At 49.1% G+C, this 21194-nt stretch overlaps 8 protein-coding genes across 8 annotated transcripts; 6 read left to right on the top strand and 2 right to left on the bottom strand.

Moving 5' to 3' along the window:
• Positions 1 to 60: 60 nt before the first annotated feature.
• N7458_011817 (uncharacterized protein) lies at positions 61 to 2901 on the top strand (the record flags this gene model as incomplete). Its single annotated transcript, XM_056915199.1, has 6 exons — positions 61 to 1338; positions 1393 to 1756; positions 1807 to 1992; positions 2052 to 2084; positions 2136 to 2339; positions 2396 to 2901. 6 exons carry the CDS (start codon positions 61 to 63, stop codon positions 2899 to 2901), a joined length of 2571 nt encoding a protein of 856 aa, XP_056759953.1.
• Positions 2902 to 3656: 755 nt separating this feature from the next.
• N7458_011818 (uncharacterized protein) lies at positions 3657 to 4789 on the top strand (the record flags this gene model as incomplete). The annotated part of the gene is made up of 3 exons (XM_056915200.1): positions 3657 to 4096; positions 4149 to 4688; positions 4744 to 4789. 3 exons carry the CDS (start codon positions 3657 to 3659, stop codon positions 4787 to 4789), a joined length of 1026 nt encoding a protein of 341 aa, XP_056759954.1.
• A 335-nt stretch (positions 4790 to 5124) lies between these two features.
• N7458_011819 (uncharacterized protein) lies at positions 5125 to 7148 on the bottom strand (the record flags this gene model as incomplete). Its single annotated transcript, XM_056915201.1, has 3 exons — positions 5125 to 5586; positions 5642 to 7026; positions 7115 to 7148. The coding sequence occupies 3 exons, from the start codon at positions 7146 to 7148 to the stop codon at positions 5125 to 5127; spliced, it is 1881 nt and encodes a 626-aa protein (XP_056759955.1).
• Positions 7149 to 7666: 518 nt separating this feature from the next.
• N7458_011820 (M20 family metallopeptidase) lies at positions 7667 to 9143 on the top strand (the record flags this gene model as incomplete). Its single annotated transcript, XM_056915202.1, has 5 exons — positions 7667 to 7759; positions 7811 to 7997; positions 8053 to 8674; positions 8733 to 8872; positions 8929 to 9143. 5 exons carry the CDS (start codon positions 7667 to 7669, stop codon positions 9141 to 9143), a joined length of 1257 nt encoding a protein of 418 aa, XP_056759956.1.
• Positions 9144 to 9670: 527 nt separating this feature from the next.
• N7458_011821 (uncharacterized protein) lies at positions 9671 to 11577 on the top strand (the record flags this gene model as incomplete). Its single annotated transcript, XM_056915203.1, has 7 exons — positions 9671 to 9825; positions 9883 to 10041; positions 10112 to 10162; positions 10208 to 10466; positions 10521 to 10942; positions 10997 to 11297; positions 11365 to 11577. The coding sequence occupies 7 exons, from the start codon at positions 9671 to 9673 to the stop codon at positions 11575 to 11577; spliced, it is 1560 nt and encodes a 519-aa protein (XP_056759957.1).
• Positions 11578 to 14430: 2853 nt separating this feature from the next.
• On the bottom strand, positions 14431 to 17119 carry N7458_011822 (uncharacterized protein; the record flags this gene model as incomplete). Its single annotated transcript, XM_056915204.1, has 6 exons — positions 14431 to 15020; positions 15059 to 15910; positions 15965 to 16076; positions 16135 to 16424; positions 16698 to 16825; positions 16959 to 17119. 6 exons carry the CDS (start codon positions 17117 to 17119, stop codon positions 14431 to 14433), a joined length of 2133 nt encoding a protein of 710 aa, XP_056759958.1.
• A 638-nt stretch (positions 17120 to 17757) lies between these two features.
• N7458_011823 (uncharacterized protein) lies at positions 17758 to 18796 on the top strand (the record flags this gene model as incomplete). Its single annotated transcript, XM_056915205.1, has 2 exons — positions 17758 to 17896; positions 17985 to 18796. The coding sequence occupies 2 exons, from the start codon at positions 17758 to 17760 to the stop codon at positions 18794 to 18796; spliced, it is 951 nt and encodes a 316-aa protein (XP_056759959.1).
• Positions 18797 to 19091: 295 nt separating this feature from the next.
• Positions 19092 to 21038, top strand: N7458_011824 (uncharacterized protein; the record flags this gene model as incomplete). The annotated part of the gene is made up of 1 exon (XM_056915206.1): positions 19092 to 21038. The coding sequence occupies one exon, from the start codon at positions 19092 to 19094 to the stop codon at positions 21036 to 21038; it is 1947 nt and encodes a 648-aa protein (XP_056759960.1).
• Positions 21039 to 21194: the final 156 nt, after the last annotated feature.

Here is a 21194-nt window from a genome sequence, read left to right on the forward strand (position 1 = left end):
CTACAAACACATACTAGCCTACCAATTTCCACGTGAAGGACACCAACAAGGCGTTCTATCATGGAAACGGAGCAAGCTACCCCGGTACCACTTCCAGTGGTTGTGGCCTCCTCGGGTTCCACAGATTCGTCCTATTCATCTGAAGCTCGGTACACTCGCCGTGCTCGTCGTCGGCGATCCTACCGCAGCGATGATGACTCGTTAGCTAGCCCACGAAATACCGTCGTTGATCTAGTGAAGATCCGACGACGTCGAGATGCAAAACCAGACCTTCAGTCAGTTGAGCCAGCCATCATGTGGAATACCAAAGTCTTCTATCCGCGCCGGGGAAGAGAGTTCGGCGATGAAGAAGACATGGATGCTTATATGCCTGATCTGAGGTACATCGACGATCGACCTATCGAGTTTTCCCTGGGCGTAGGCTCCACCCAGGTACCAGCAGACACCAAGCAGACCGCGTCAGAACCCGCGGAGTGGAAGGGCCCTGTCATCACCATTGAGGTTCTTGTTGAGGTAAGGAGAGCGCGATTCAGGTCATCGGGAATTCTGGACGCGCCCCGTCCTGAAATGCTGAATCCGAAGCGTGTTTCTAAACGTTACCTCGTGGTGCACTCTCCGATGCTTGCGGAGGCAATCAATGACATGGTGGACTACTACCCCTCGTTGAATTACAGTTGGCCCGGTCAAACAACGGGAAATACGTTAAGAATTCCAGAGCCCTTTGCCGTTCTGTTGCACCATTTTGACTCCATCGAAACAATGGCCGACAGGACTTCCGCGGGAACGATTTGCAAGAGTGAGCATCACGGTAACGCTCAACGAATTGACCAGCTGAAGAAACATGCCCAACATCTGCTGGATTTTATTCGCCCCATCTACCAGGAGCACATACTGACCTGTCAAAGACATCTGTCTGATTCTGTTCCTCGGGTGGCTTTTGACATGATCTGGTACCTTCTGAAACCCGGAATTGATGTCTATATTCACGTTGACGGGTCTACACATGCTGCAGTTGTGTTGGATGTTAAGCCCAGTGGTATAAGTCAGCTCGATTCCTTGGGGGTCGGGATTGAAAAGGGATGGCTCGTCGATCTATGGCGGTTAGAGACCGATGGCAACCGACTCCAACGAGCTTTGATCTCCGTGAAAGTACACGCTTATTCTGGGTTGCGAGAAGTCACAACTCTACCAGTGTGTCCGATCTCTATTTGGGACGCGTGGGACGGTGGAAAGCGACGTGAGCAGATATTACGCCGAAGCACAATCTTCTTCAAGGCTCTCCGCCAAGGCAATCTCCTGGCGGAGTACAACGGTCCAATCAAACACGCCAGCCAATATGTAGGTCATGGGCTAACAAAGAAGCTATTGACTAGGCCACTGACACACAAATAGTATTCTGGAAAGTTGGTGATAGACCACCGGAGAGGGCTTGCAGACTCTGACCACGAAGAGCCGATGTCCTCTCTGCGCGAGATAGATGATTCAAATCGGTTTCAGGAGTACGATGACATTCTTGTCAATAACGATTGGTCTTTTCATACTACCGAAGAAATAAGACCACGCCCCCCAAGGCGTGTCAATGAGCCCTACCTCAGACGGCCGGGTCCCTCAACATGGACGGAAGGCCCTGCATACCGTGCCAACAAGACACTTAATGCCGAACCAAGTGGCCCTGTGGTTGGTGAGCTCACCGAGCATCAACTACTTCTGCTATGCCCAGATGTACTGGCTTATGCTCTGAGACACAAGGAATGGAGTAAGGTGTCCTTTTATTGAACACCACGGAAGCGATACTAATATTTTCAGTCCTGATCTCTCTTGACTACGTCCAAGAATCTGTGCCGTCGAACGAGAGTCTCGACAACCTCGTTATTGGCCACGACGAGCTGAAAACGATCCAGGCTCTTTCAAACCGCCAAAATAGCAAGACCAGGCAATGGTCAGCGGACTTCATCGAAGGGAAAGGTTCTGGGCAGATTATATTGCTACATGGTATCTCCCCCGTTGGAGGTTTTTTTTTTTTAATGTTACATCTAACAACAATCTTCCAGGACCCCCGGGGGTTGGCAAAACTTACACAGTCGGTACATCAACCGTAAATCCCACTGTCGGAAACATTAGCTAATAGAGAATAGAGGCTATCTCTGAATGGTTGCACCGGCCACTCCTTGCACTTACAGTCGCTGATATTGGCACGAGTGAGACTATCGTCGAACGCGAGCTCGTGAAGTGGTTTAATCTTGCGGAAGCCTGGAATGCAGTGCTCCTCGTTGATGAAGCAGATATCTTCCTGGAACGACGACAGAATCGAGATCTCGCCCGAAACGGACTAGTATCAGGTAATTTACAATTCGAACCACCATCTCGCTGATAAATAGTAACAACAATTTTGCAGCCTTCCTCCGCCGAATGGAATACTTCAAAGGCCTCCTCTTCCTCACCACAAACCGCGTCGGACAAATTGATGACGCCTTCATCTCACGTGTCCATATCGCAATCGACTACCAGCCCCTTGATGAGGAAACGCGCCGGCAAGTCTGGAACGGCTTCTTCCGGAAGCTGGTGCGCGACCGCGCGGGTAAAATCCAGATTGCACCGGACGCGAAGTCCTGGGTTCTTGAAACCACGGGCGAGACACAGCTCAATGGGCGGGATATTCGCAATGCGCTACAGACAGCAATCACGCTAGCGGAGTTTGAGAGCGACGAGGACCCGGACTATGATACCTCTCTTGTGACGATTGTAACTAAGACCCATTTCCAGCGGGTGCTGGAGATGTGTAACCGGTTCCGGAATTACGTGACGAGTATTCGGAGGGAAGACGAGAAGAAACGCGCTCAAGGGCGAGGGGATCGAAACGATTATGGCGGTGAGCTTGCTAATGAGATGGCGATCTTGTAGACCAGTCGGGAGACGTCGGAATAGCCCAATGTGTTTTAATATTCGGGAGCGCAAACTGGAATTTGAGGTTCATAGGTTCTAAATATGGGACCATGAATTGAGATCGTGGTTCTGTAAAGTTTCCATTAATCCCCAGACTTGATTTTGAGTTTAAACGCTGCACCACAACAGGACCTTGACGTATTATGTGTAGTCCGGATTTGCCAGCTGTTGCTTGGGGAAGTTCTTTGTTGGAAGTCATCCTCATGAACCAGCAGCGTCTTGCTGAAACTGGAGATTTCATAGTGAGTGCCAAGGTTCTACATCAATGGCGCATGATTTTCCCACTCTCATTGGGGGCTTTTATAAAGTAATGAAGAGGTGTTGTACTCACACATTACACGACATCACGATGTATCATCTTATCTTGAATTTGGTTACACTTACTGATGATTTGCCTTTGTAGTTAAATCCGTTGCTAAAGTCCTGTGTTAAAGTCCGTCCGTACTTAAATCCGCAACGCCTGCGGGGACTGTATGTTGATGACAGGTGACTAACCAAGAAGACAACCAATCATCTGTTGACGGGCCTTGTGCTTGCAGTCGACGAGCCAATGGCATCCTGCCATAGCTATAAAGCTGGCGTACTCCGTACATACGGAGTAGAAGAGTCCCCTTCAGCTTAAATAACAAAGAGGGGCGGCTTCTTTGTTCCTTGAAAAACTTAACTTTCATGCAAATCAGCTTTAAAGGAATTCACACAATTTCCTATTCCAGATGTCTATCCCATATCGAAGACTTGGCCACGAAGGCCCTCAGGTGCCTGCTGTTGGACTCGGACTCATGAGCATTGGTGGCATATATGGGTCCGCAGGTTCGCTCGATGAGAAGCTCGCCTTCCTGGATCACGCATATGCTGTTGGACAGTGCTTTTGGGATACAGCAGATTTGTATAGAGATAGCGAGGACATAGTGGGAGAGTGGTTCAAGCGTTCTGGCAAAAGAGAGGATATCTTCCTTGCCACAAAGTTTGGTGTTCAGCGGGATAGCGAAACGGGCAACATGTCGATTCGCTCCGATCCTGAGTACGTGCGAATTGCCTGTGAGAAGAGTCTCAAGCGGCTTGGAGTCAGCACTATTGATCTGTACTATTGCCATCGCGTGGATGGCGTGACACCGATCGAGAAAACAATTGAAGCAATGGTTGGGTTGAAGAAGTATGACTCTGTTGATCATGATCAGGTGAGTTTCACTAAGCTCTTTTCACAGTGAAGGCAAGATTCGATATCTTGGTATCTCCGAGGTATCCGCAGCGACACTTCGCCGAGCACATGCTGTCCATCCCATCACCGCGCTACAGATCGAATACAGTCCTTTCGCGCTAGACATTGAGTCACCAAAAATCAATCTATTGAATACCTGCCGTGAGCTGGGCATTGCCGTTGTTGCTTATAGCCCCATCGGCCGCGGGATCCTAACTGGGCAAATCCAGTCTTTCGATGACTTACCCGAGGCAGACTTGCGCCGGAATTTCCCAAAGTACTCGAGAGAGAATTTCCCGAAGATTTTGAAATTGGTGGATGGTCTCAAGAGCGTGGCAAAGATTCATGATGTGACGCCCACACAGGTTGCAATAGCCTGGTTGCTTGCTCAGGGCCCTGACATTATCCCAATTCCGGGCACACGGTCTGCTGAGAGGATGGAAGAAAACAACAGGTCGTCTCTGCTCCAATTGACGGACAAGGAAATCCAGGATATTCGAAAACTGATCCAAGAAAATGAAGTCCCTGGCGATCGTTACCCTGCTACGTAAGTTGAGCTTTCAAGCCTGCTTCTTCAACCCTTGACACTGACTTTCATACAGAATGGGAGGCTTTCTCGGCGATACCCCAGCCTTGAAAATTGAGTGAAGAGGTAATACTCTACATTACGTCAGGTTTTCCTACGGATTATTTTTTAGTTTCTAGTCCGAATGCCGCAATGTCAAAGTGGAGGTGTTACTTACGAGAGTATGTCGAACAACCCGGCAATTCCATGTGCAGAGCAGGCCCCCTGATGACTTTAGAATACTAGCGACATGGGTTCGAAAAGAAGTAGTCAGCATTGAATGAAGTGTAATTGTTCGTAATACTCTAGAGTTATTTCTTCCTGGGCCCTGTACCTAGTAGTTTCAAACGTATATACGTGAACTGGTAATGCCGTAACGTAAACCGATAAATATAACGCAAAGTATGATAACTGTTCCCTATTCCGCATTCGCTAAGAAATGGAAATCCCTCTCAGAGACATAAGGGTGCCCGCTCTGTATGATCTCATCGAATCGGCGACTAATTCGAGTATAATTCTGTCCAAAGCGACCGAGTTCCTTCAATCTGATCGACACCCAATCCTGGTATATCCGATCCGACGTCGCGATTCCCGCCAGGAATAGAGGCCACGTAATGCGAACGATCAGATGTGGCCTGGAGCGATGAAGCTTAAGACTCAATTCGAGAACCAGGGAAACTGCGGTGGAAAGAGGCATAATTTGGCTCTGAACCTGAGTTCCCGGCTGCTTGTTGATGATATCCTGGAAACACAGGTGAAAAAAGACAATGGTACTGTAGAATGTGATGGCAGCCCAGTAACTTGTTTCCAAGACCCGGCGGCCTGCGCCAATATCACATGATTGCGAAGTTCTGACGGCTGTAAGGACGGAGTCGTATTCCTGTTACGCATTAGAAGTTACACAGAGGAGATATTTGGGACATAGTGTGACTCACAAGCGCGATGATGTTGATTTCACCAATGATTTTCTGGTAGGGGGATATCTCGTCCACAGTGGCCTCAGTAGGGACGCCGCCCTTGAATTGTTCCGTGATCTTAAATTGGATGACATGACTTCGATGGTAGAGAGTCAACGCCGGAAGATTCTCCATGTCATCCATCTGAGCAGACATTGGGTATGTACTACCCCAGAACCGAGCAGGTGATTGTCTGCTAATTCGATATAACTCTGACAGAGTCAAAGGAATTGTATCATCGCTTTGGTTGCCAAGGAAAAATTGGAATATATCAGAGTCCATTCGTCCTGTAGTAGGTCCGAAGAACAATGCTGCTGGGGTAAAGAAGTATAATGTCCAAAGTAGAAAAAGGGGGACAGAGGTACAGCCGAGCCCCTCGACGGAATTTGACTGCGAGACCAGAGAACAGGAGCCGACTCCAGCGACGTGTTCACCAGTAGCTGGTGATACAAGATCCGCTGGTGAACGAGGCGACGAATTCTCATTGTTGAATGTTAGGGCAGGAGACGGTGTTTGCTGGCGGCCTGCGAACTCATGGTGCTGGTGAGCGTGGCCCCGGAGAAACGGAACAACATGGTTGTGAAGGAGGGTCTCGATGCCGCGAATGTGGATATTAATGGCGGCAGCACCACTTCCAAAGCGATTTTCATAGTCAATCATCAACCATAGCGTGATGAAAATGGCCTCAACTTTTTGAGGCGTTCTCACGCCCGATTTCAGGGCTTGACGGAGGCTGGATAATGCTCGACCGTAATGCATCCGCCCATCAAGCTCACAGGACTCATTATTATTACTCGAACTCGGATTGAGACTGCTGATAGAAAGTGCTTCCTGATCGTAGAGTCGTGATCGATGAATTTCCCTTGCAGTACTAGCCAGGATCATGCTCATGACCATAGGCTCGGTGTCAGCGATTCGGTGGTACGCGTATGAAATCGTAGACCAGGGCCAATGTTTTCCAAGGATGATGACTAGTGTCGAATTCTGGAGGTAACTGAGACAATCCCGGTCAAAAGCAGATAGAGTCAAAGAGTTGGCGGCTTGGAGACTTTGATTACGGTCCCCATTGCCAATTCTATGCGACGGAAGTAATGGTGCTTTGCCAGGATTGAAAGACTGTTGAACAGGGAGTCGTTTTCGGGTGGCCTGGTCGGATTGACCTGCATTTTGGGTGGGCAATTGCTCGGGCCCTTCCCTCAAAGTCGAGGAAGATGAGGAAGAGGAAGTATTCCGCGGGATTGGTCCGCCCTTCCACTCGCATTTGATGCGTGCTGCTGTGCATCGTCGGCACTGGGGCTCTCGACCCTCGACTATGTGCTTCTCCTCGTCGCATTTTACCTTACGGATGCGACATGTCCGGCAGCCTAGCCGAGTTTATTAGCCAACTCTTTCGCTAACAGCTACACAATCCTGAGGGATTAGGCAAAGGATAAGCGGCGTGTGGATCCCTACCGGTCTTGGAACGTGTCTTGCCCTGCTTGTGCATCTTCTGGGCGTCGACCGTGACAGCTGTCCGGACCCCATCTGGTGCTCGAGGGTCTTTTACGGGTCCGTTCAGCAATATCGGGTATGTAGCTCAATCTGGGGTAGTACTTATGTTGCGAGGAGTTAGGAGAGCCTATCGCCAAAGGGAGGACGACCGGGGGGGGCTCAAGAGATGTCGAAGGGGAAGTGGAGGCTGGGGAAGTGCTTTGCCTTATCTGCCCAGTGGAGCAATCAGACGTTTAAAATTGGCGACGATAAGAAAGAGACTTGCCGATGCAGAGGCTGCCGATTGGCTCTGTCGGCAAACGGGTCCCTAACCACATCCAGAAAGGCGAAGCGTTGCCGAGAGGAACGGGAAAGCCAAGCGGGGGAAAGCGTGCATTTGAAGATGTTCAGATAAGTAAAGACTAGGAGGAGACCCTGTGGGCTCCAGCACCTCGACCTTATAACATTAAACGCCGCATTCTTATCATTGCGTCTACCCCTCATCCCTGTCAGATTTTGATCAAAGTACCCAAGATGCATGTTCCCGAGGCCCAGCGGCCCTTCCTGGACACTGTCCAAGAGGCACTTCGCCGTTATGATGCGCAGCTGAAAGATATCAACCAGAAGGTATGTCACTCAGGATCAATACGAAAGCGCCTCAAAGCTGACCTTGTTTAGATTTGGTCGAATCCTGAACTTGCCTATAAAGAATACCAGGCTCACGACCACATCTGCGAGCTGTTCAACGGCCTCCAATCGAGTGGATATCAAGTTCGCCCCAAGGCATATGGCTTGGACACGGCTCTTGAGGTTGAGTTCACCCACGGAAGTGGTGGTCGTGTTGTTGTGTTCAATGCAGAGTACGGTAAGTAGATTCATCCACTACCGAGCACGTCCAAAAATATATTTACAAGCTGCAGATGCCCTGCCTGGCATTGGCCATGCTTGTGGCCACAATTTGATCGCGACCAGCTCTATCGCTGCATTCATTGCTACTTGCGAGGCAATGAAGGCACAGGCACAGTCTTCTAGCATCCCAGGATTCGCTGTCCGCTTGCTGGGTACTCCTGCAGAGGAATCTGGCGGTGGTAAGGTGAAGCTGATCGAAGCGGGCGCCTACGAAAACGTAGATGCCTGTCTGATGGTGCATCCCGTGCCAATGTCACCCAATCGCCCGGATGTGCATGGTGTTGCGACCTCTGTCGAAGGAGGATATTTGGCCAATAACAAGGTCAAGGTAACTTTCACTGGAAAGCCATCCCACGCAGCAGCGGCACCCTGGGAGGGTATCAATGCCCTTGATGCAGTGGTCTCAGCATATGTGAATATCTCACTGCTTCGACAGCAGATTTTGCCCTCTCAGAAGATCCACGGCGTCATTGTAAATGGAGGTGCTCGCCCGAATATTATTCCTATGTCCGCCTCGGTGGATTACTATATCCGTTCTCCAACGAAGAAGACTCTGAAGCCTTTGACGGAGAAGGTTGTCAATTGTTTTGAGGCTGCTGCCACGGCGACTGGGTGCAAAGTGGAATACGAATGGTATGTAATTGTTTATCGATGAGCAGAAACCTCCATTCGGCTGACAGAGTCATTTCAGGGGTGTTAGTTATGATGACCTGAAGAGCAATATACCTATTTGCGAAAGTTACGTCTCAGCAATGCGGGCAATGGGTCACCACACTCTGTTCGATAACTCCGAACAAAAAGGCGCGCTCGCTGGGGCTTCAACTGATATGGGTTTGTCGATCTCTTCCACACAGGCTTTTGATTTACCACGACTAACAGCATGATAGGCAACGTATCATACGTCATACCGGGCTTCCACGGCGTGTTTTGTATCCCAGCGAAAGGTGTCAACCATACCCCAGAATTCACAAGTGGGGCTGGTTCACCCGAGGGATTCGAGAGGGCTATCGCCTGTGCTGCCGGAATGGCCGTTGTCGGATGCCAAATGCTGGTCGATGACGAATTTGCCGAGGCAGTGAAGAAGGACTTCCAGCGCGAGTGATAGAAAACCCACAGTATCTGTGTAGCCTATAATCTGAGACAAATGAAACTGAGGGTATGAAGTTTATCTCCTAAATGCCGATAATCAGATATAGTCGGGATAGGAGGAAGGCTCCGATTGAAGGGAGCCTCTTCAAGTATGCAGGCTCCAATCCTGTTATCTGGGGAAATCAACTTAATTCTTGTCAATCCAATCAGCTCCTCGAAACAATTCGGCTGGACCATCTGGTTTCCCCTATCTAGATGAACGCCATGGCTTTAGCCTCGCCAAGCCGCGAACAGCCTTGCCGACCGAACCAATGATAACTGACCCGAGGCAAACCTAGTCTCGAGCACAGACTCTTATCGGAGGATTGAGTTTGCGGGGGTATGATTATCTTGGCAGTCAAAAGGCAGGTCACATTAGTGTGAGGAGAAGCTATCTAGACAAATGGACTGATGTATAAATAGAGTAGCGGAAGCCAGGTTGCTTGAAGATAGCAGATCTTCCATCGTCCTCAAAGTTCCTTTATATCGGTTGATTATACAATGGCAGGCACACTCACTAAGAAGGAGGATGGCCATTCGAATGAGAGAATGGACCAGCAAAGTGTCGACAATGGAGCTCTTGAGCAACTCCACTCTTCATCGCCGCAATTCTCACCTACTGCGGAAAGGAGACTCGTGCGAAAAATTGACTTCACGTTGGTCTCTATTTTGTCAATGGAAACTTTCCATGGATGCTGACAGTTTTTTTAAAGAATTCTTCCCCTCATGCTTGTGGCATATATGATGGCGTTCTTGGATAAACAGACGCTGAATTACGCTGCGCTGATGGGCCTTCAAGAGGACCTGCACTTAGTCGGGTCTCAGTATAGTTGGACATCTGGAATCTTCTATTTCGGATATTTGTTTTTCTCGTGAGCCTACCACCAATATCCTCGTTTTATTCTGCCCTCTTCTAACGCTAACGCTCCCACAGATATCCAGCCTCGTTACTCATGGTCAAATTTCCCTGGGCAAATACCTGGCTACCAACTTGTATGTCATTCTCTGGGACTCTTGAACGTCGCTTACATTCTACAGTATCCTGTGGGCCGTAGTTCTTGCCTGTCATGCGGCCACCAAGAACTTTGCCACTCTGATGGTAACCAGGTTCCTGCTCGGATGTACTGAGGCAAGCCTATCCCCTGGGTTCACTTTGATCACCTCCCTCTGGTATCGCACCTCTGAGCAGCCCCTCCGTGCCGGTATCTGGTTCTGTGGAAACTCCCTTTCTCTTATCTTCGGCAACCTCATTGCAGTCGGTATTCTGCAGATTAAAGATAGCCTTAAGGCATGGCAGGTATGTTTGCTCCAACCTTTTTTATCTTAGGAGTGTTTCTAATTTCATACGCAGTGGCTTTTCATCATTTTCGGGATCGCCACCTTTGCCTGGGGCACACTCATGCTTTTCCGACTTCCAGATTCGCCTACCGACGCTAAATTCCTCACTGAAGAAGAGAGGTTGATTGCGATAGAGCGCATGAGAGCAAACCAGACCGGATACAAGAACACGGAAATTGATCGTCGCCAAATCGTGGAAGCTTTCACAGACATTAAAACTTGGCTCCTTGCAGGCCTGATACTGGCTTGCAACATTCCCAATGGCGGCTTTACCACTGTGAGTATCCGTCATGATATTCATACAATTTCTGGATCCAGTTCTGACGATGAAAAGTTCAATGGATTGGTACTGAAAGGGTTTGGCTACAACACATTCCATACGCTACTCCTTGGCATTCCTGGAGGTCTGATAGTATTTATATTCGTGCTGATTGGGTAAGTTACAACTTCACTCTCTAGACCAAGGAGATTACTGATAAGAGGCTTCAGTGGCATTGTCTCGTCGAAAGTACCAAACAGCCGCTGCCTAGTGATTGTTGGAATGATAATCATCAGTATTCTTGGAAGCGGCTTGGTCTATGCTGGAACCTCTACTGCTGCACGCTACGCTGGCCTCCTTCTCATGGGTATTTACTCTGCTACGATGCCAGTTTCCCTGGCAATGATCAGTTCCAATGTGGGTGGTTTCACGAAGAAAACAACTGTCAGTGCCATCTATTTCATCATGTATTGCACTGGAAATATTATTGGTCCGCAGCTCTTTTTCACACGCGAGGCACCAAAATACCAGGTAAGTTCCCCCACTGCCGCAAATGGTGATATATCTCTCCCAAAGCTCGGTACTGATATCAGCTTAGAGCGGTTTCCTGGCAATAATAATCTGCCTCGTTATCTGCGTCGTGGTTGGACTTGCCTTGTTATTCTATCTGCGTTGGGAAAATTCCCGGCGAGACAAAATGAGTCTGAGTGTCGAGCCTTCCGACCATCAGGAGAAAGATGGCGGAATGACTCAAATGGATTTAGTGGACACGACTGATTTGAAGAATTTGCGGTTCCGGTATGTTTATTAATGTTACGGTATAATGTAGTGTCATTGCCAGAACATGGATTTTTTGCCATAGCTAGACCAGTCTCGATTTCTAGCTATCCTGTGAAATCTCTACGACGCAACCTTCAGAACAGGGAGCTTATATACATCTTGGTCACCTAGAAGATAGTATGCACAAACGGAACGACAACCTAACGGTCCCTACCACACTGAATTTCATCTCAGGGGGCATAAAAATGAAGGAAATAACTATGATCGTATAAATGCGCGCATAGATGTTAACCACAGTGTCCAGGAAACCCGGTACGTGGAATGGCCCCTAAACAAGTCATAGATCTGGAAGATTGATCGACAATTCATCAATCATATCGAAGTCAGCAATCTGTCCATGATAACGGCGCTAAAGGAGTAAGACCCCGACTATCATATAGGAAGAATAGATTCCCAACGTAGATATTGAAGTGATATCGTTCAATGCAACGGCTGAGTCGACATTGATGGGGTCGAGAACCCAGGCGACATTCATAGTCAGATAGACAGAATATGTTGGAAGGAGTTTCGGATAGATCTAATAAAATTTAAGCATATCTGCACTCGGGACAATCATTTGTGTTTACACACCCGGCTCCACCATCGCCTGGAACACCACGATTGCTCGCAATTCAACAGACTGTAAGTATGAGATTTATGAGGATCATAGTCCGAGCCACAGGCAGGGAATTTGTTACTTGGTAACGAAACCTCGATTTAAAGGTAGCCGGTGGAAGTATTCAATGCATCCGCCAGTACCCGTCCTACATTGAGGTCTTAGAAAGAGAGGTTGATAAGGTAATATGCCAGAACGGACTGGTGATACATTGAGACGGCAAAAGATAGTTATTCTTGAAGATTGATTTACGACTAGCCCGTGCAAAATGGCACGATAGTTAGATTGCAAAGGAAGAAAAATTTCATGAGCTGACGGGCTAGTCTGAAAGCTGTGTATGTTAAATCCGTGGGGGCAGATCCGAGTACTTCCGCAGCGATAAGACCGCCAGCAAACGCAGTTTCCACCCTCCCTCCTTTACGATCCACCAATTCCCTAGATGAAGATTGATCATTCCATAAATGAGCGCCAAACCAAGCTTGACCATCATGAACTCTTCTCCGTTGCGCATTTAGGTGGGGTATTCATTCTGTCGTTACACTACAAGGCTCTCACTCCGGTCGGGGGTAGAGGCGGTCGGACGAGAACCTGGACGAGGGTTTGCATCAGCGTTGTGTTCGGCAATGTGCTGAATGTAAATGGCAAGCTGCTCCTCGAGTCCATAAAGTAGTCGATCCATTTGTGTGAGGTTTGCGTACAGGGCGTCCTTCAATCCCAGAAGGTGATGGAGGACTTGTAGCCTTGTCGTTTGGCGGACAGAAGGATATTTTTCCATGATCTGCTTGATTAACGAGTTTTCAGTGCGAATAGCTGCCTTGATTGCTCGTCGAAGCTTCTTCAGGGATGCCTGCTGTAAAAGGAGGCATTTCGGCTACTCAAGGGCTGTCTCCAGCTCCTGTGCTGTAGGGCGTCGCATTCGTGTCTGTGTGGCTCTCATGGTGGCTGGCTCCAGGTGCCAAGGACAGGGACGGGGGTGCTAGTGGCAATTTCTGCCAGGTTGTGTGGCAGGGTCCGTAATGCAATTGACGAAAACTGCCTTTTCCAATAAGCACAATTCACAAGGAGTTGACTCTGGTGTACCGATGACTTGAATTACCGTTGCTTCAAACCGGGTTGTGAATCCGGTTATCTTGCCAAGGAACGCCACGGATGTCGAGTTCCTTGCAAATCCTGGGCTTCCACGGGGAGGGACTGGGAGAAAGATCGTCAAGAAGAGCTATCTTGCAGGGCAAGCCACCCGCCGGATCAGCAGATCTGTACTGCTTCAACAGGGCGGCCAATTGCCCGGTTGTAGTGAGATCAGGGACGTTCCTAACAGTCAAGGTACTCTCAGACGGCTCAAGAAGCTCAAAGCGGGCAATCTGTCGGTTCCTGTATCAATCAGTAATCAAGCCAGAAAGTTATAGGTGGGTTTCAATACAGCTTCGAAACACTTGGTTGGGCTGGCAGGGAGGGGTTCCTAGTCTGGGATGGCTCTGTTGATCTCAGTAACCACGTTCAGGATGGCAACGACAAAAAAGTGAGTGTGACCTGCGCGTCTATGTGTCCAAGAGCGAGGTTATGAGATAATGTGCCCTCGAGAGTTGGATGGAGACTCTGAGCCGAGTCTTGTTGAAACGAGGAAGAACAAGAAGGTAGAGGTGAGGAACAGAAAAGGACAATGAAAAGGAGGAAGAAGAGTCAAGAGGGCTTGGAGACGGAAAAGGAGAAAAGAGGAGGAAGGAGGAATGGAAACAGGCAAACGAGGAAAAATTGGCGGTTGAATTTGATGCCCGCGAGCCCACGCTACTTGGCCTCCGCGCAATCAGTCGAAAATAATTCGTTCGTCTTCCTTTCTGTATACGCTGAATTGGCAGTTTATCTACCAGATTTTGGCTTGAAACCTTGAAGAGATGCGTGGAATTGAGTCTCCTGGCATATTTTATCACCCACTAGTAGCCGATTCTTCAAGACACGACACACATTAACATGCCATACGCGTATCAATCCTACGAGCCAGTCGCATTTCGACTATGCTTGAAAATGGTCACTTTCTATTAATCAACGTAGGAAATAGGATTTAAAAGGACAAAAACTAGATGGTCATGTATTCCAGGTACTGATTCTCAAACATAACCCACGGACACGCTATTTATATTCTGTGTTCCGGCATTAGATGCGATGTGCAAATAAACAGACGTTGTGGGGCTGGCTTACACATAGAGGAGATCGAACACTTGGACCGAAAGGTTAGAAAGAACCATCGCTGCCCAGTGCCATCTCCTGTAACTCGAGGTAGAACAGAACATCTACTCCGTCTGGGGTGAGTGGAGCAGACATCTGCTTTTTTTGCCCGTCGGCTTGAGGGCCCCGCTGTCGATGTTCTTCGTAAATCCTTTGCATCGGATTGAATATTGCGTGACATTGAAAGTGGTGGATGCAAAACTTGACGATTGTCTGGTGGGCCTGCTCTTCCACCCCATGCCAGAGGAATTGCTGTTGATCAGGAGTTCTGTCAAAGATGATATCGCGAATATTGCTGCGGAATTTCACTTGCTCCTGGTCTATGTCAACGAGCCCACGGAGCCAAACATCCAACTTCCATTGAGCAGCCTCCCGGTCCAGAACAATGGACTCTGATGTTTGCTGTTCTCTGGTGTATTGCCTGAAGTATGAGGACAGGAGTTCCGCCAGTTCTCCTTGTGTGAATGGCCGCGCAGTCGCGATCAACCACGACATTATCCAGGTAAACCCATCCTCCATGCTGTATCGCCGAAGTATCCTATCCAACACCTGCGCCACACTATCACCGGGGCCGATTCCATCCAAAAGTGCAAACACTTGATGAATTGGCCATCCTGGACTTGATGGGGCCAACCTGTGTGTTCTTGGATGAGTTGAATGATTGTGTCCACCTGTCCCACTTTGATCTCATTCAACTGTTCTCCGATGCACTTGTTCCAAATTTGGACTTTTCCTCCAACTTCAGGATCGAGCCCATCTCGGGCTGCCCAACTCGTAGTGTTCAAGGAGCTATCTGCAGCCATATCCCCTGGATCAAGACTGAGTTCATCCGTGTTGATTTCCGGCCAGGACGAAAGCTCCGTTAATAGGGCGTGCGGCTGTCGCGAAGTTACCATGATGCGGATGTGCTCTTCTGTTCCTTCCGACATGGTCTGCAGATACCGGTGGAATAAAGCTCGGCTCTTGTCATCGCACTCATCAAAATTCTGCAAAAGAAAAACCGTAGTCTCGTACGGCTGTGCAAGAAAGTCAAAGTTCGAGAGCACTGCTTTTTCCGTCCATCCACCATGGAATTCAAATTGACCCTGCAAGCGCTGATACGAGGCTCCTTGGGAGCCAGTATACCGACCCAACCTTAGGTGGCTAATGGCAAAGACCATGAAGTCCACCATTGAATCGCGCAGGGTGTCGGTGTGATTAAAGGTGAAAGGTATAATTCGGCAGTCGTTCTGTGCATCAAAAGGTCTGTCCATGCGCCATTGCCAGAGAAGCTGATCAGCGAGGGTTTCGGGGAGATTGGGTGTTGTTCCATGAACGTATAAAATCCTACCACCGGATCCTTTGACCCAGGCGGTATAGGTCGGATGTTCTAGGAGGAATGCCACTTGTTCCGCTTTAGATGGCATATGTGGGGATGGGCGCGGTGGAGCGGTTATCGCTAAGAGGAACTGCTCCCAACGGACCCAGGATGGGTGGGCAATCCAGGCTGGCCAAAATGTCAAATAAAATTCAAATTTATACTTTGGGATGAACACCATACTGTCAGGCTCGTATGCAACGTATGTGCTGAGATTTGGGAAGGTCATTTTATCCTCTTCTTGGATGGCAAACTCCGACGGTAAGCCGAGAGTGCCTGTGTGTGCGTCCCAGGCCTATCAATCCGTTAGAAATCGATGAGAAACATTGACTTTATGGGTTAATCCTTCTCACAGTGTGAATACTCCCAGTTTCTCTCTCACGGGCGTATAAACTGATCACCCGAGATCGAACCGTGAGCTTGGAGTTGATGAAGGCGCTGGTCGACGTGCGGATGGCTCGGCTGAGGCGTACTACGTTTAGAATGGGAAGCAGGGAACTCCATTCCTTCGCCTTTTTGTGGAGTAGAAATTCGAATAGCTCTGTTTGAAAAATTTCGAGGTCGGAGCTCCGGTGTGGGCATCCGCAGAAGATCTTTAGAAGAGGAGTCAGCATCACCTCCAGCACTCGGTCCTCGACATAGACTATGGAAGCGTACTGTAACCGCAGTGGCATGAAAAATTTTCTCGTATTTTCTATCGCCTTTCAATGTAAGTGCAATTGCCTGTAGTTAGAATGTAAGTCAGATGAGATCTCGCATCTCCAAGTTCACTGCGCCGATGGAAAGAACTCATAACGGTACATTTTTTAGTAGAACAGCTCCGAAATCGTAAGCGACGAACATGATAGCTCGTGGACCTTCCCATCACATGTCAGTAGGGCAAGGGATGCTATTCTCTGGGACCTCTTTTACTTACTGTAGAGACGCCCTTTCTCATAGCTTTTAAATGCGAAAGTAGTTGGATCGCTGCCGATTGCCCTCCCTTGAGCAGCGAGCGCATTGGCAGGCGACAAAGATACTCTTGCTTCTCCATTGAGAGATTCTCTATACCGAGAGTTTCGAGTGAGAGTATTTGATCAGTCGGCCAAAGTGCCGCTACATGTACAACACTATTGTGGGAAGATATCAAGTAATCAGTGCCATGACCAGTGGAACAATTATTGTAGGGCAAACAAACTCAACATGAGGGAATGGATCGATTCCGTAGTTTTCAGCAGCTTCCAAGCGATTTATCGGTTCAAATGACAACAGTTCCTGGTTGTCCGTCGCAATGCCCATGTCTGCTCCAATCTCCTCACGAACGTCTTCCATCCCTTCAGTCGCCCCGGAATCCGCCATAACGGAAGGTGGCAAGCCCTCCTGGGCTCTGTTTGCCGGATGTGTTAGACAAAATTCCCAAATTTAGAGGAGACGGTCGAAGTAGTGCCTGGATGAGAAGAAAATAACAAATCCTTTGGGTTCAGACGACAGTGGGGTCACCCAAATGGTATGATGCCCGTAACGGCCCCCACTTTCTAGGCGCCCTTGTTCATTACAGGCGCAAGAGATCAGTGACAACCCTATGCATAAGTACCATCCAGGTTTGGCCACGTCATTTACATTCAGCCAGTCAGCGCCATCACATCAGTCAATAATGCCACTTGGAAACTACTTGTAAATCCAAAGTATTGTATATTCCTTACGACTTACTTGATGAAAAGAGTGATATGGCCTATCTAGTGGCTGATGTCGGATCGGGGTGCCAGTAGTGTTTATGTATTAATTGTATCTACGATCAATTATTCCTAGTGACTCGCTAACACTTGGGAGCGGGTCATGCGAGGCATGTCGACTGCTCAATCGAGCTGATGACTGATCTGCATTTTGATGAAGATATAACAGAGCCCCGTTGCCCCTCCCTGTGGGAACTTGTGAACCTCCAACAAACTTCATACCAATATCTGAATATTACAAAACAACTAGCACATGCTGCCGCAATGGATCAGTACAACGACTGGGAGTTGTGGGTGAGCGAAGATGAATCAACAATAGGAGAAGAGCAAGACGATGCCGACCAGGACAATGACCCTACTTTGTTCAAGCTTGAGCTGGGTCCAGAAGATGGACGGCCTGGAGGTAGGTTCTTGCGACTTTGTTATCTGCCTCTTGGGCTCTGTACATCAGCTGTATTGGGCTAACACGTATTGGCCCCCACCTTTCCCAGGATACAAAGTTCGCAGCCGTCCTGGACAAAAACAGCGCAAGGAAACGGTGATGTTCCGTTCAGGGTCTCGAAAGAGACCCGCGTTCTACGTGCAATGTGTCGCACGCGCCATAATCCATGGCACACTCACACCCGAGTCCGATCAGAGAGCTACATTGTTAGTCTACGACTTCCAGTTCCTGTCCTATCGAGGGACGCGAATCAAAGATGCCTCCATCAACTTCGACTTCCTTCCTAGCGCGGGTAGCCCCCCGCGGAGTGGCCCTTCTGTTAGGAAAGTCGGACCAGACGAGCGATATAGTATGATGGAGACCACACAACTCGAAAATCTGAAGAAAACATTCAAGTTGGGAATTAATGGAGGGGCTGTCCCCGTAAATGGCGAGGCTGGGGTCGAGAGCTCTGTGGAAAAGACTGTGACTTTTGCAGCCGAAATCACGGGTAGTCGGCCATTTGATGAGTGGGGGAACTATTTCCAAGCCCAGTGGGCACTACAGGAAAACCGTTCGCAGTCCAATGGCATTGTCTCCCATTTGCGCACATGCGTTCTGCTGACACGCGAAAATGACAATGACTTTGACTGTGTTCCATATGTCCGTATCACCCCTAACTTGACAACACGCCTTGTCTCGCTAGGCAGCGTGCGATCTCAAGACGAAGCTATTCCGTTTGATCCCAGCTATGAGCCATACAATGACCTCGACCAGGGAGAGTCTATTGACCGGTGGAATTTGGCATCGGTGGATCTGAACAAGTTATGGGATTTTACCTTCTGGACAAGCTATGGGAAAGCAATCAAGCAGAGGTTGTAGGCCCGGGAAATTACGCTAAGATTGGACGGTGCCTTGTATCCTAGTTTCTGCTCTAGTGGATTATGGAGAAGCACGAACGGAGCCATTATCCATTGTTCGATTGATCTGGCCAATAATAATCAGTAGGCAAACAACCCAAATGCATACATATGCATGCACGCACACTCCTCGTCACAACCACCCACGCGCCTCGCGGGGCGGCTGAAGTGGGGTCCAATTGACTCCAATTGAATTGAGGGAGCAAGTCATGCCCTAGTTTATCTTTCTTCCCTTCTCTCTGTTGTGTTCCCACAAGATGGGCGATTCGACCATGAGTTTATCGTACTCGGTACGAATAGCAGGCGCGATGAGCTTTCCCAATGACCACTACTCAGAAGATGTCGATGAGCTCCCGGAACAGGACCTCTTTGACGAAAATCCTGATGACCCTGGAGTATCTACTCTACAGGAGGAGCATGAGCGCCCAGAAAATAACGATCGAGAACAAAGTGAGTTGCGGCAGAAGGATATATACGACCGATGCAGTTACATTCTGGGCCAGCTGGAGAAGAGACAACGACGGTGGAGCGACGACAAGGATGAGAACTTAGCAGTTGCCCTACTTGAGCCTTATAAAAAGAAGATTCTCATTGAAACGGATAAGCGCGACCGCGAACATCCTTCATTGCTCCATGCGCTAGCTCGCAGGTGGAACCAGTACCATACTGAAAACCCAATTGTCCGAAAGGCCATCATCTATATCATCGAGAGAGCACCCAAAAATGGGGAGAAGGAAGCTCCTATTTGGCTCTTGGCTGTTTCATATGGTCATCTTGCATTCATCAAGTTCATCAAACAGCATTGTCCCGCCCAGCTGCCGGAAATTCTAGCCATGCAGGACGATGCGGGCCAAAACTTCTTCCATCACTTGTTTTATCTGGCGATACGCGACAACACAAATCAACAACGGAAAGAGACCTTAGACAGAGCCAAAGAGTACTTCGCACATGCGACCGCGCAGATCCTCGCTGCACAGGACAAGGAAGACAGCAACACGCCGATTCACTATGCATTGCACCCACAGCAGTGCCTAGGCCGTGGGCAGGAGTATGTCAAGCTGGTGAAGGAAATGATCCAAAGGGCCGATAAGCTGATGGAACGAGGTGCCGAATTCAACAGACTTGGCCAGTCTCCATATCAGTACTGTCTTGTCCACTCAGCCCAGCGAGAGAAGAGATTGAACCCATCAAAAACCCCTGTCGCAGAACCAACCGATCTCAACCAGGATGGGAAGCGAAACCTGGCCGAGGAGACCAAGTCGCGAGGGGCGCCCGTGGCGGCGAACGTCCAGGCCAGCCACTTCAAAATTCCTAGCGTTCCACCCCTGATTCCCCTGAGCCCGACTCCGCCGGGAGCCGCCATGTCCAGAAACTCCATGTCCATCGACTTTGTTCCCGGGGAATCCGCGCTCATCAGCGTCGGGTCCAATACCTCCATGCCCAGGTCCGACCGTGGGCGGTCTCGTGCAACGATTGAAGGAGGCCAACAAGGTAGCAGGCCCCAGAGCTTGGATCACCACCTTGTTCCCCCCAACACGGGGTCCGGACTCAAACGAGCGCCAACCAACCCTTCCTTGGCGGTCACCCAGCCGGTGTCGGCAAGTCTGATAGATGGACCGCGTCATGGAATAGCGGAGGCCAAGAACCAAAATAGAAAAGACCCCGAGCAGTCTATGAACCACCTACTCCTACATCTGCACATGCACTATATTCGACAGCGTCCAGACTTGATTGCGCGAGAGCTCATATACGGGAAACATGCCTGCGAGCGAAACCTCTACTTCGACGCCATCAGCCTTGAAGAAAAGGACCCTGACCGAATCATAGATCTGATTTCGCGACTATCAGTCGGAGGATTTGACAAAGTTCTTTCATATGTGCGTATCCCCACGACCAGATTAAGTACTTCTGCATCAGAAGCTCCAAAGAAAGAGCTCAAAACCTATAACAAGCGGCCAGGAGGCGTAAAGCAAGGGCCACAGTTTGGGGAAAACCCACATCCGGGTCGGCAGTCCTTGGTTTCTGTCTTTGATGAGCTATTTGAGGCTGGGGTGCGGAGGATAATTCGCCTCTACGTTGACGACATGATTGTTCCGTATCACACAGATGCCGCAATTGAGCGGGCTATTGCTGGAAGAGACTCTCTGGGACTAGAAAAGCCACGAAAGGAGAATGGGGGTCGGATCATGGTGGAAACATGGTAAAGGCCAGCTCCCCGTGGCTAGGGTTATTCTCGCTAACATCCTTGGGAATGATTTCAGGGACTGGCAAAGACCAGACCTTAGTATTGACGTGATCCGACAAGCTGCACCCGATGTCCAACACTTGGTCCTATACTGGTCTGGAAACCAGGCTATCCT

This window comes from Penicillium daleae, assembly GCF_028827525.1.
Source record: "Penicillium daleae strain IBT 16125 chromosome Unknown utg000009l_segment0_segment0, whole genome shotgun sequence".
NCBI classification, from domain to species: Eukaryota; Fungi; Ascomycota; class Eurotiomycetes; order Eurotiales; family Aspergillaceae; genus Penicillium; species Penicillium daleae.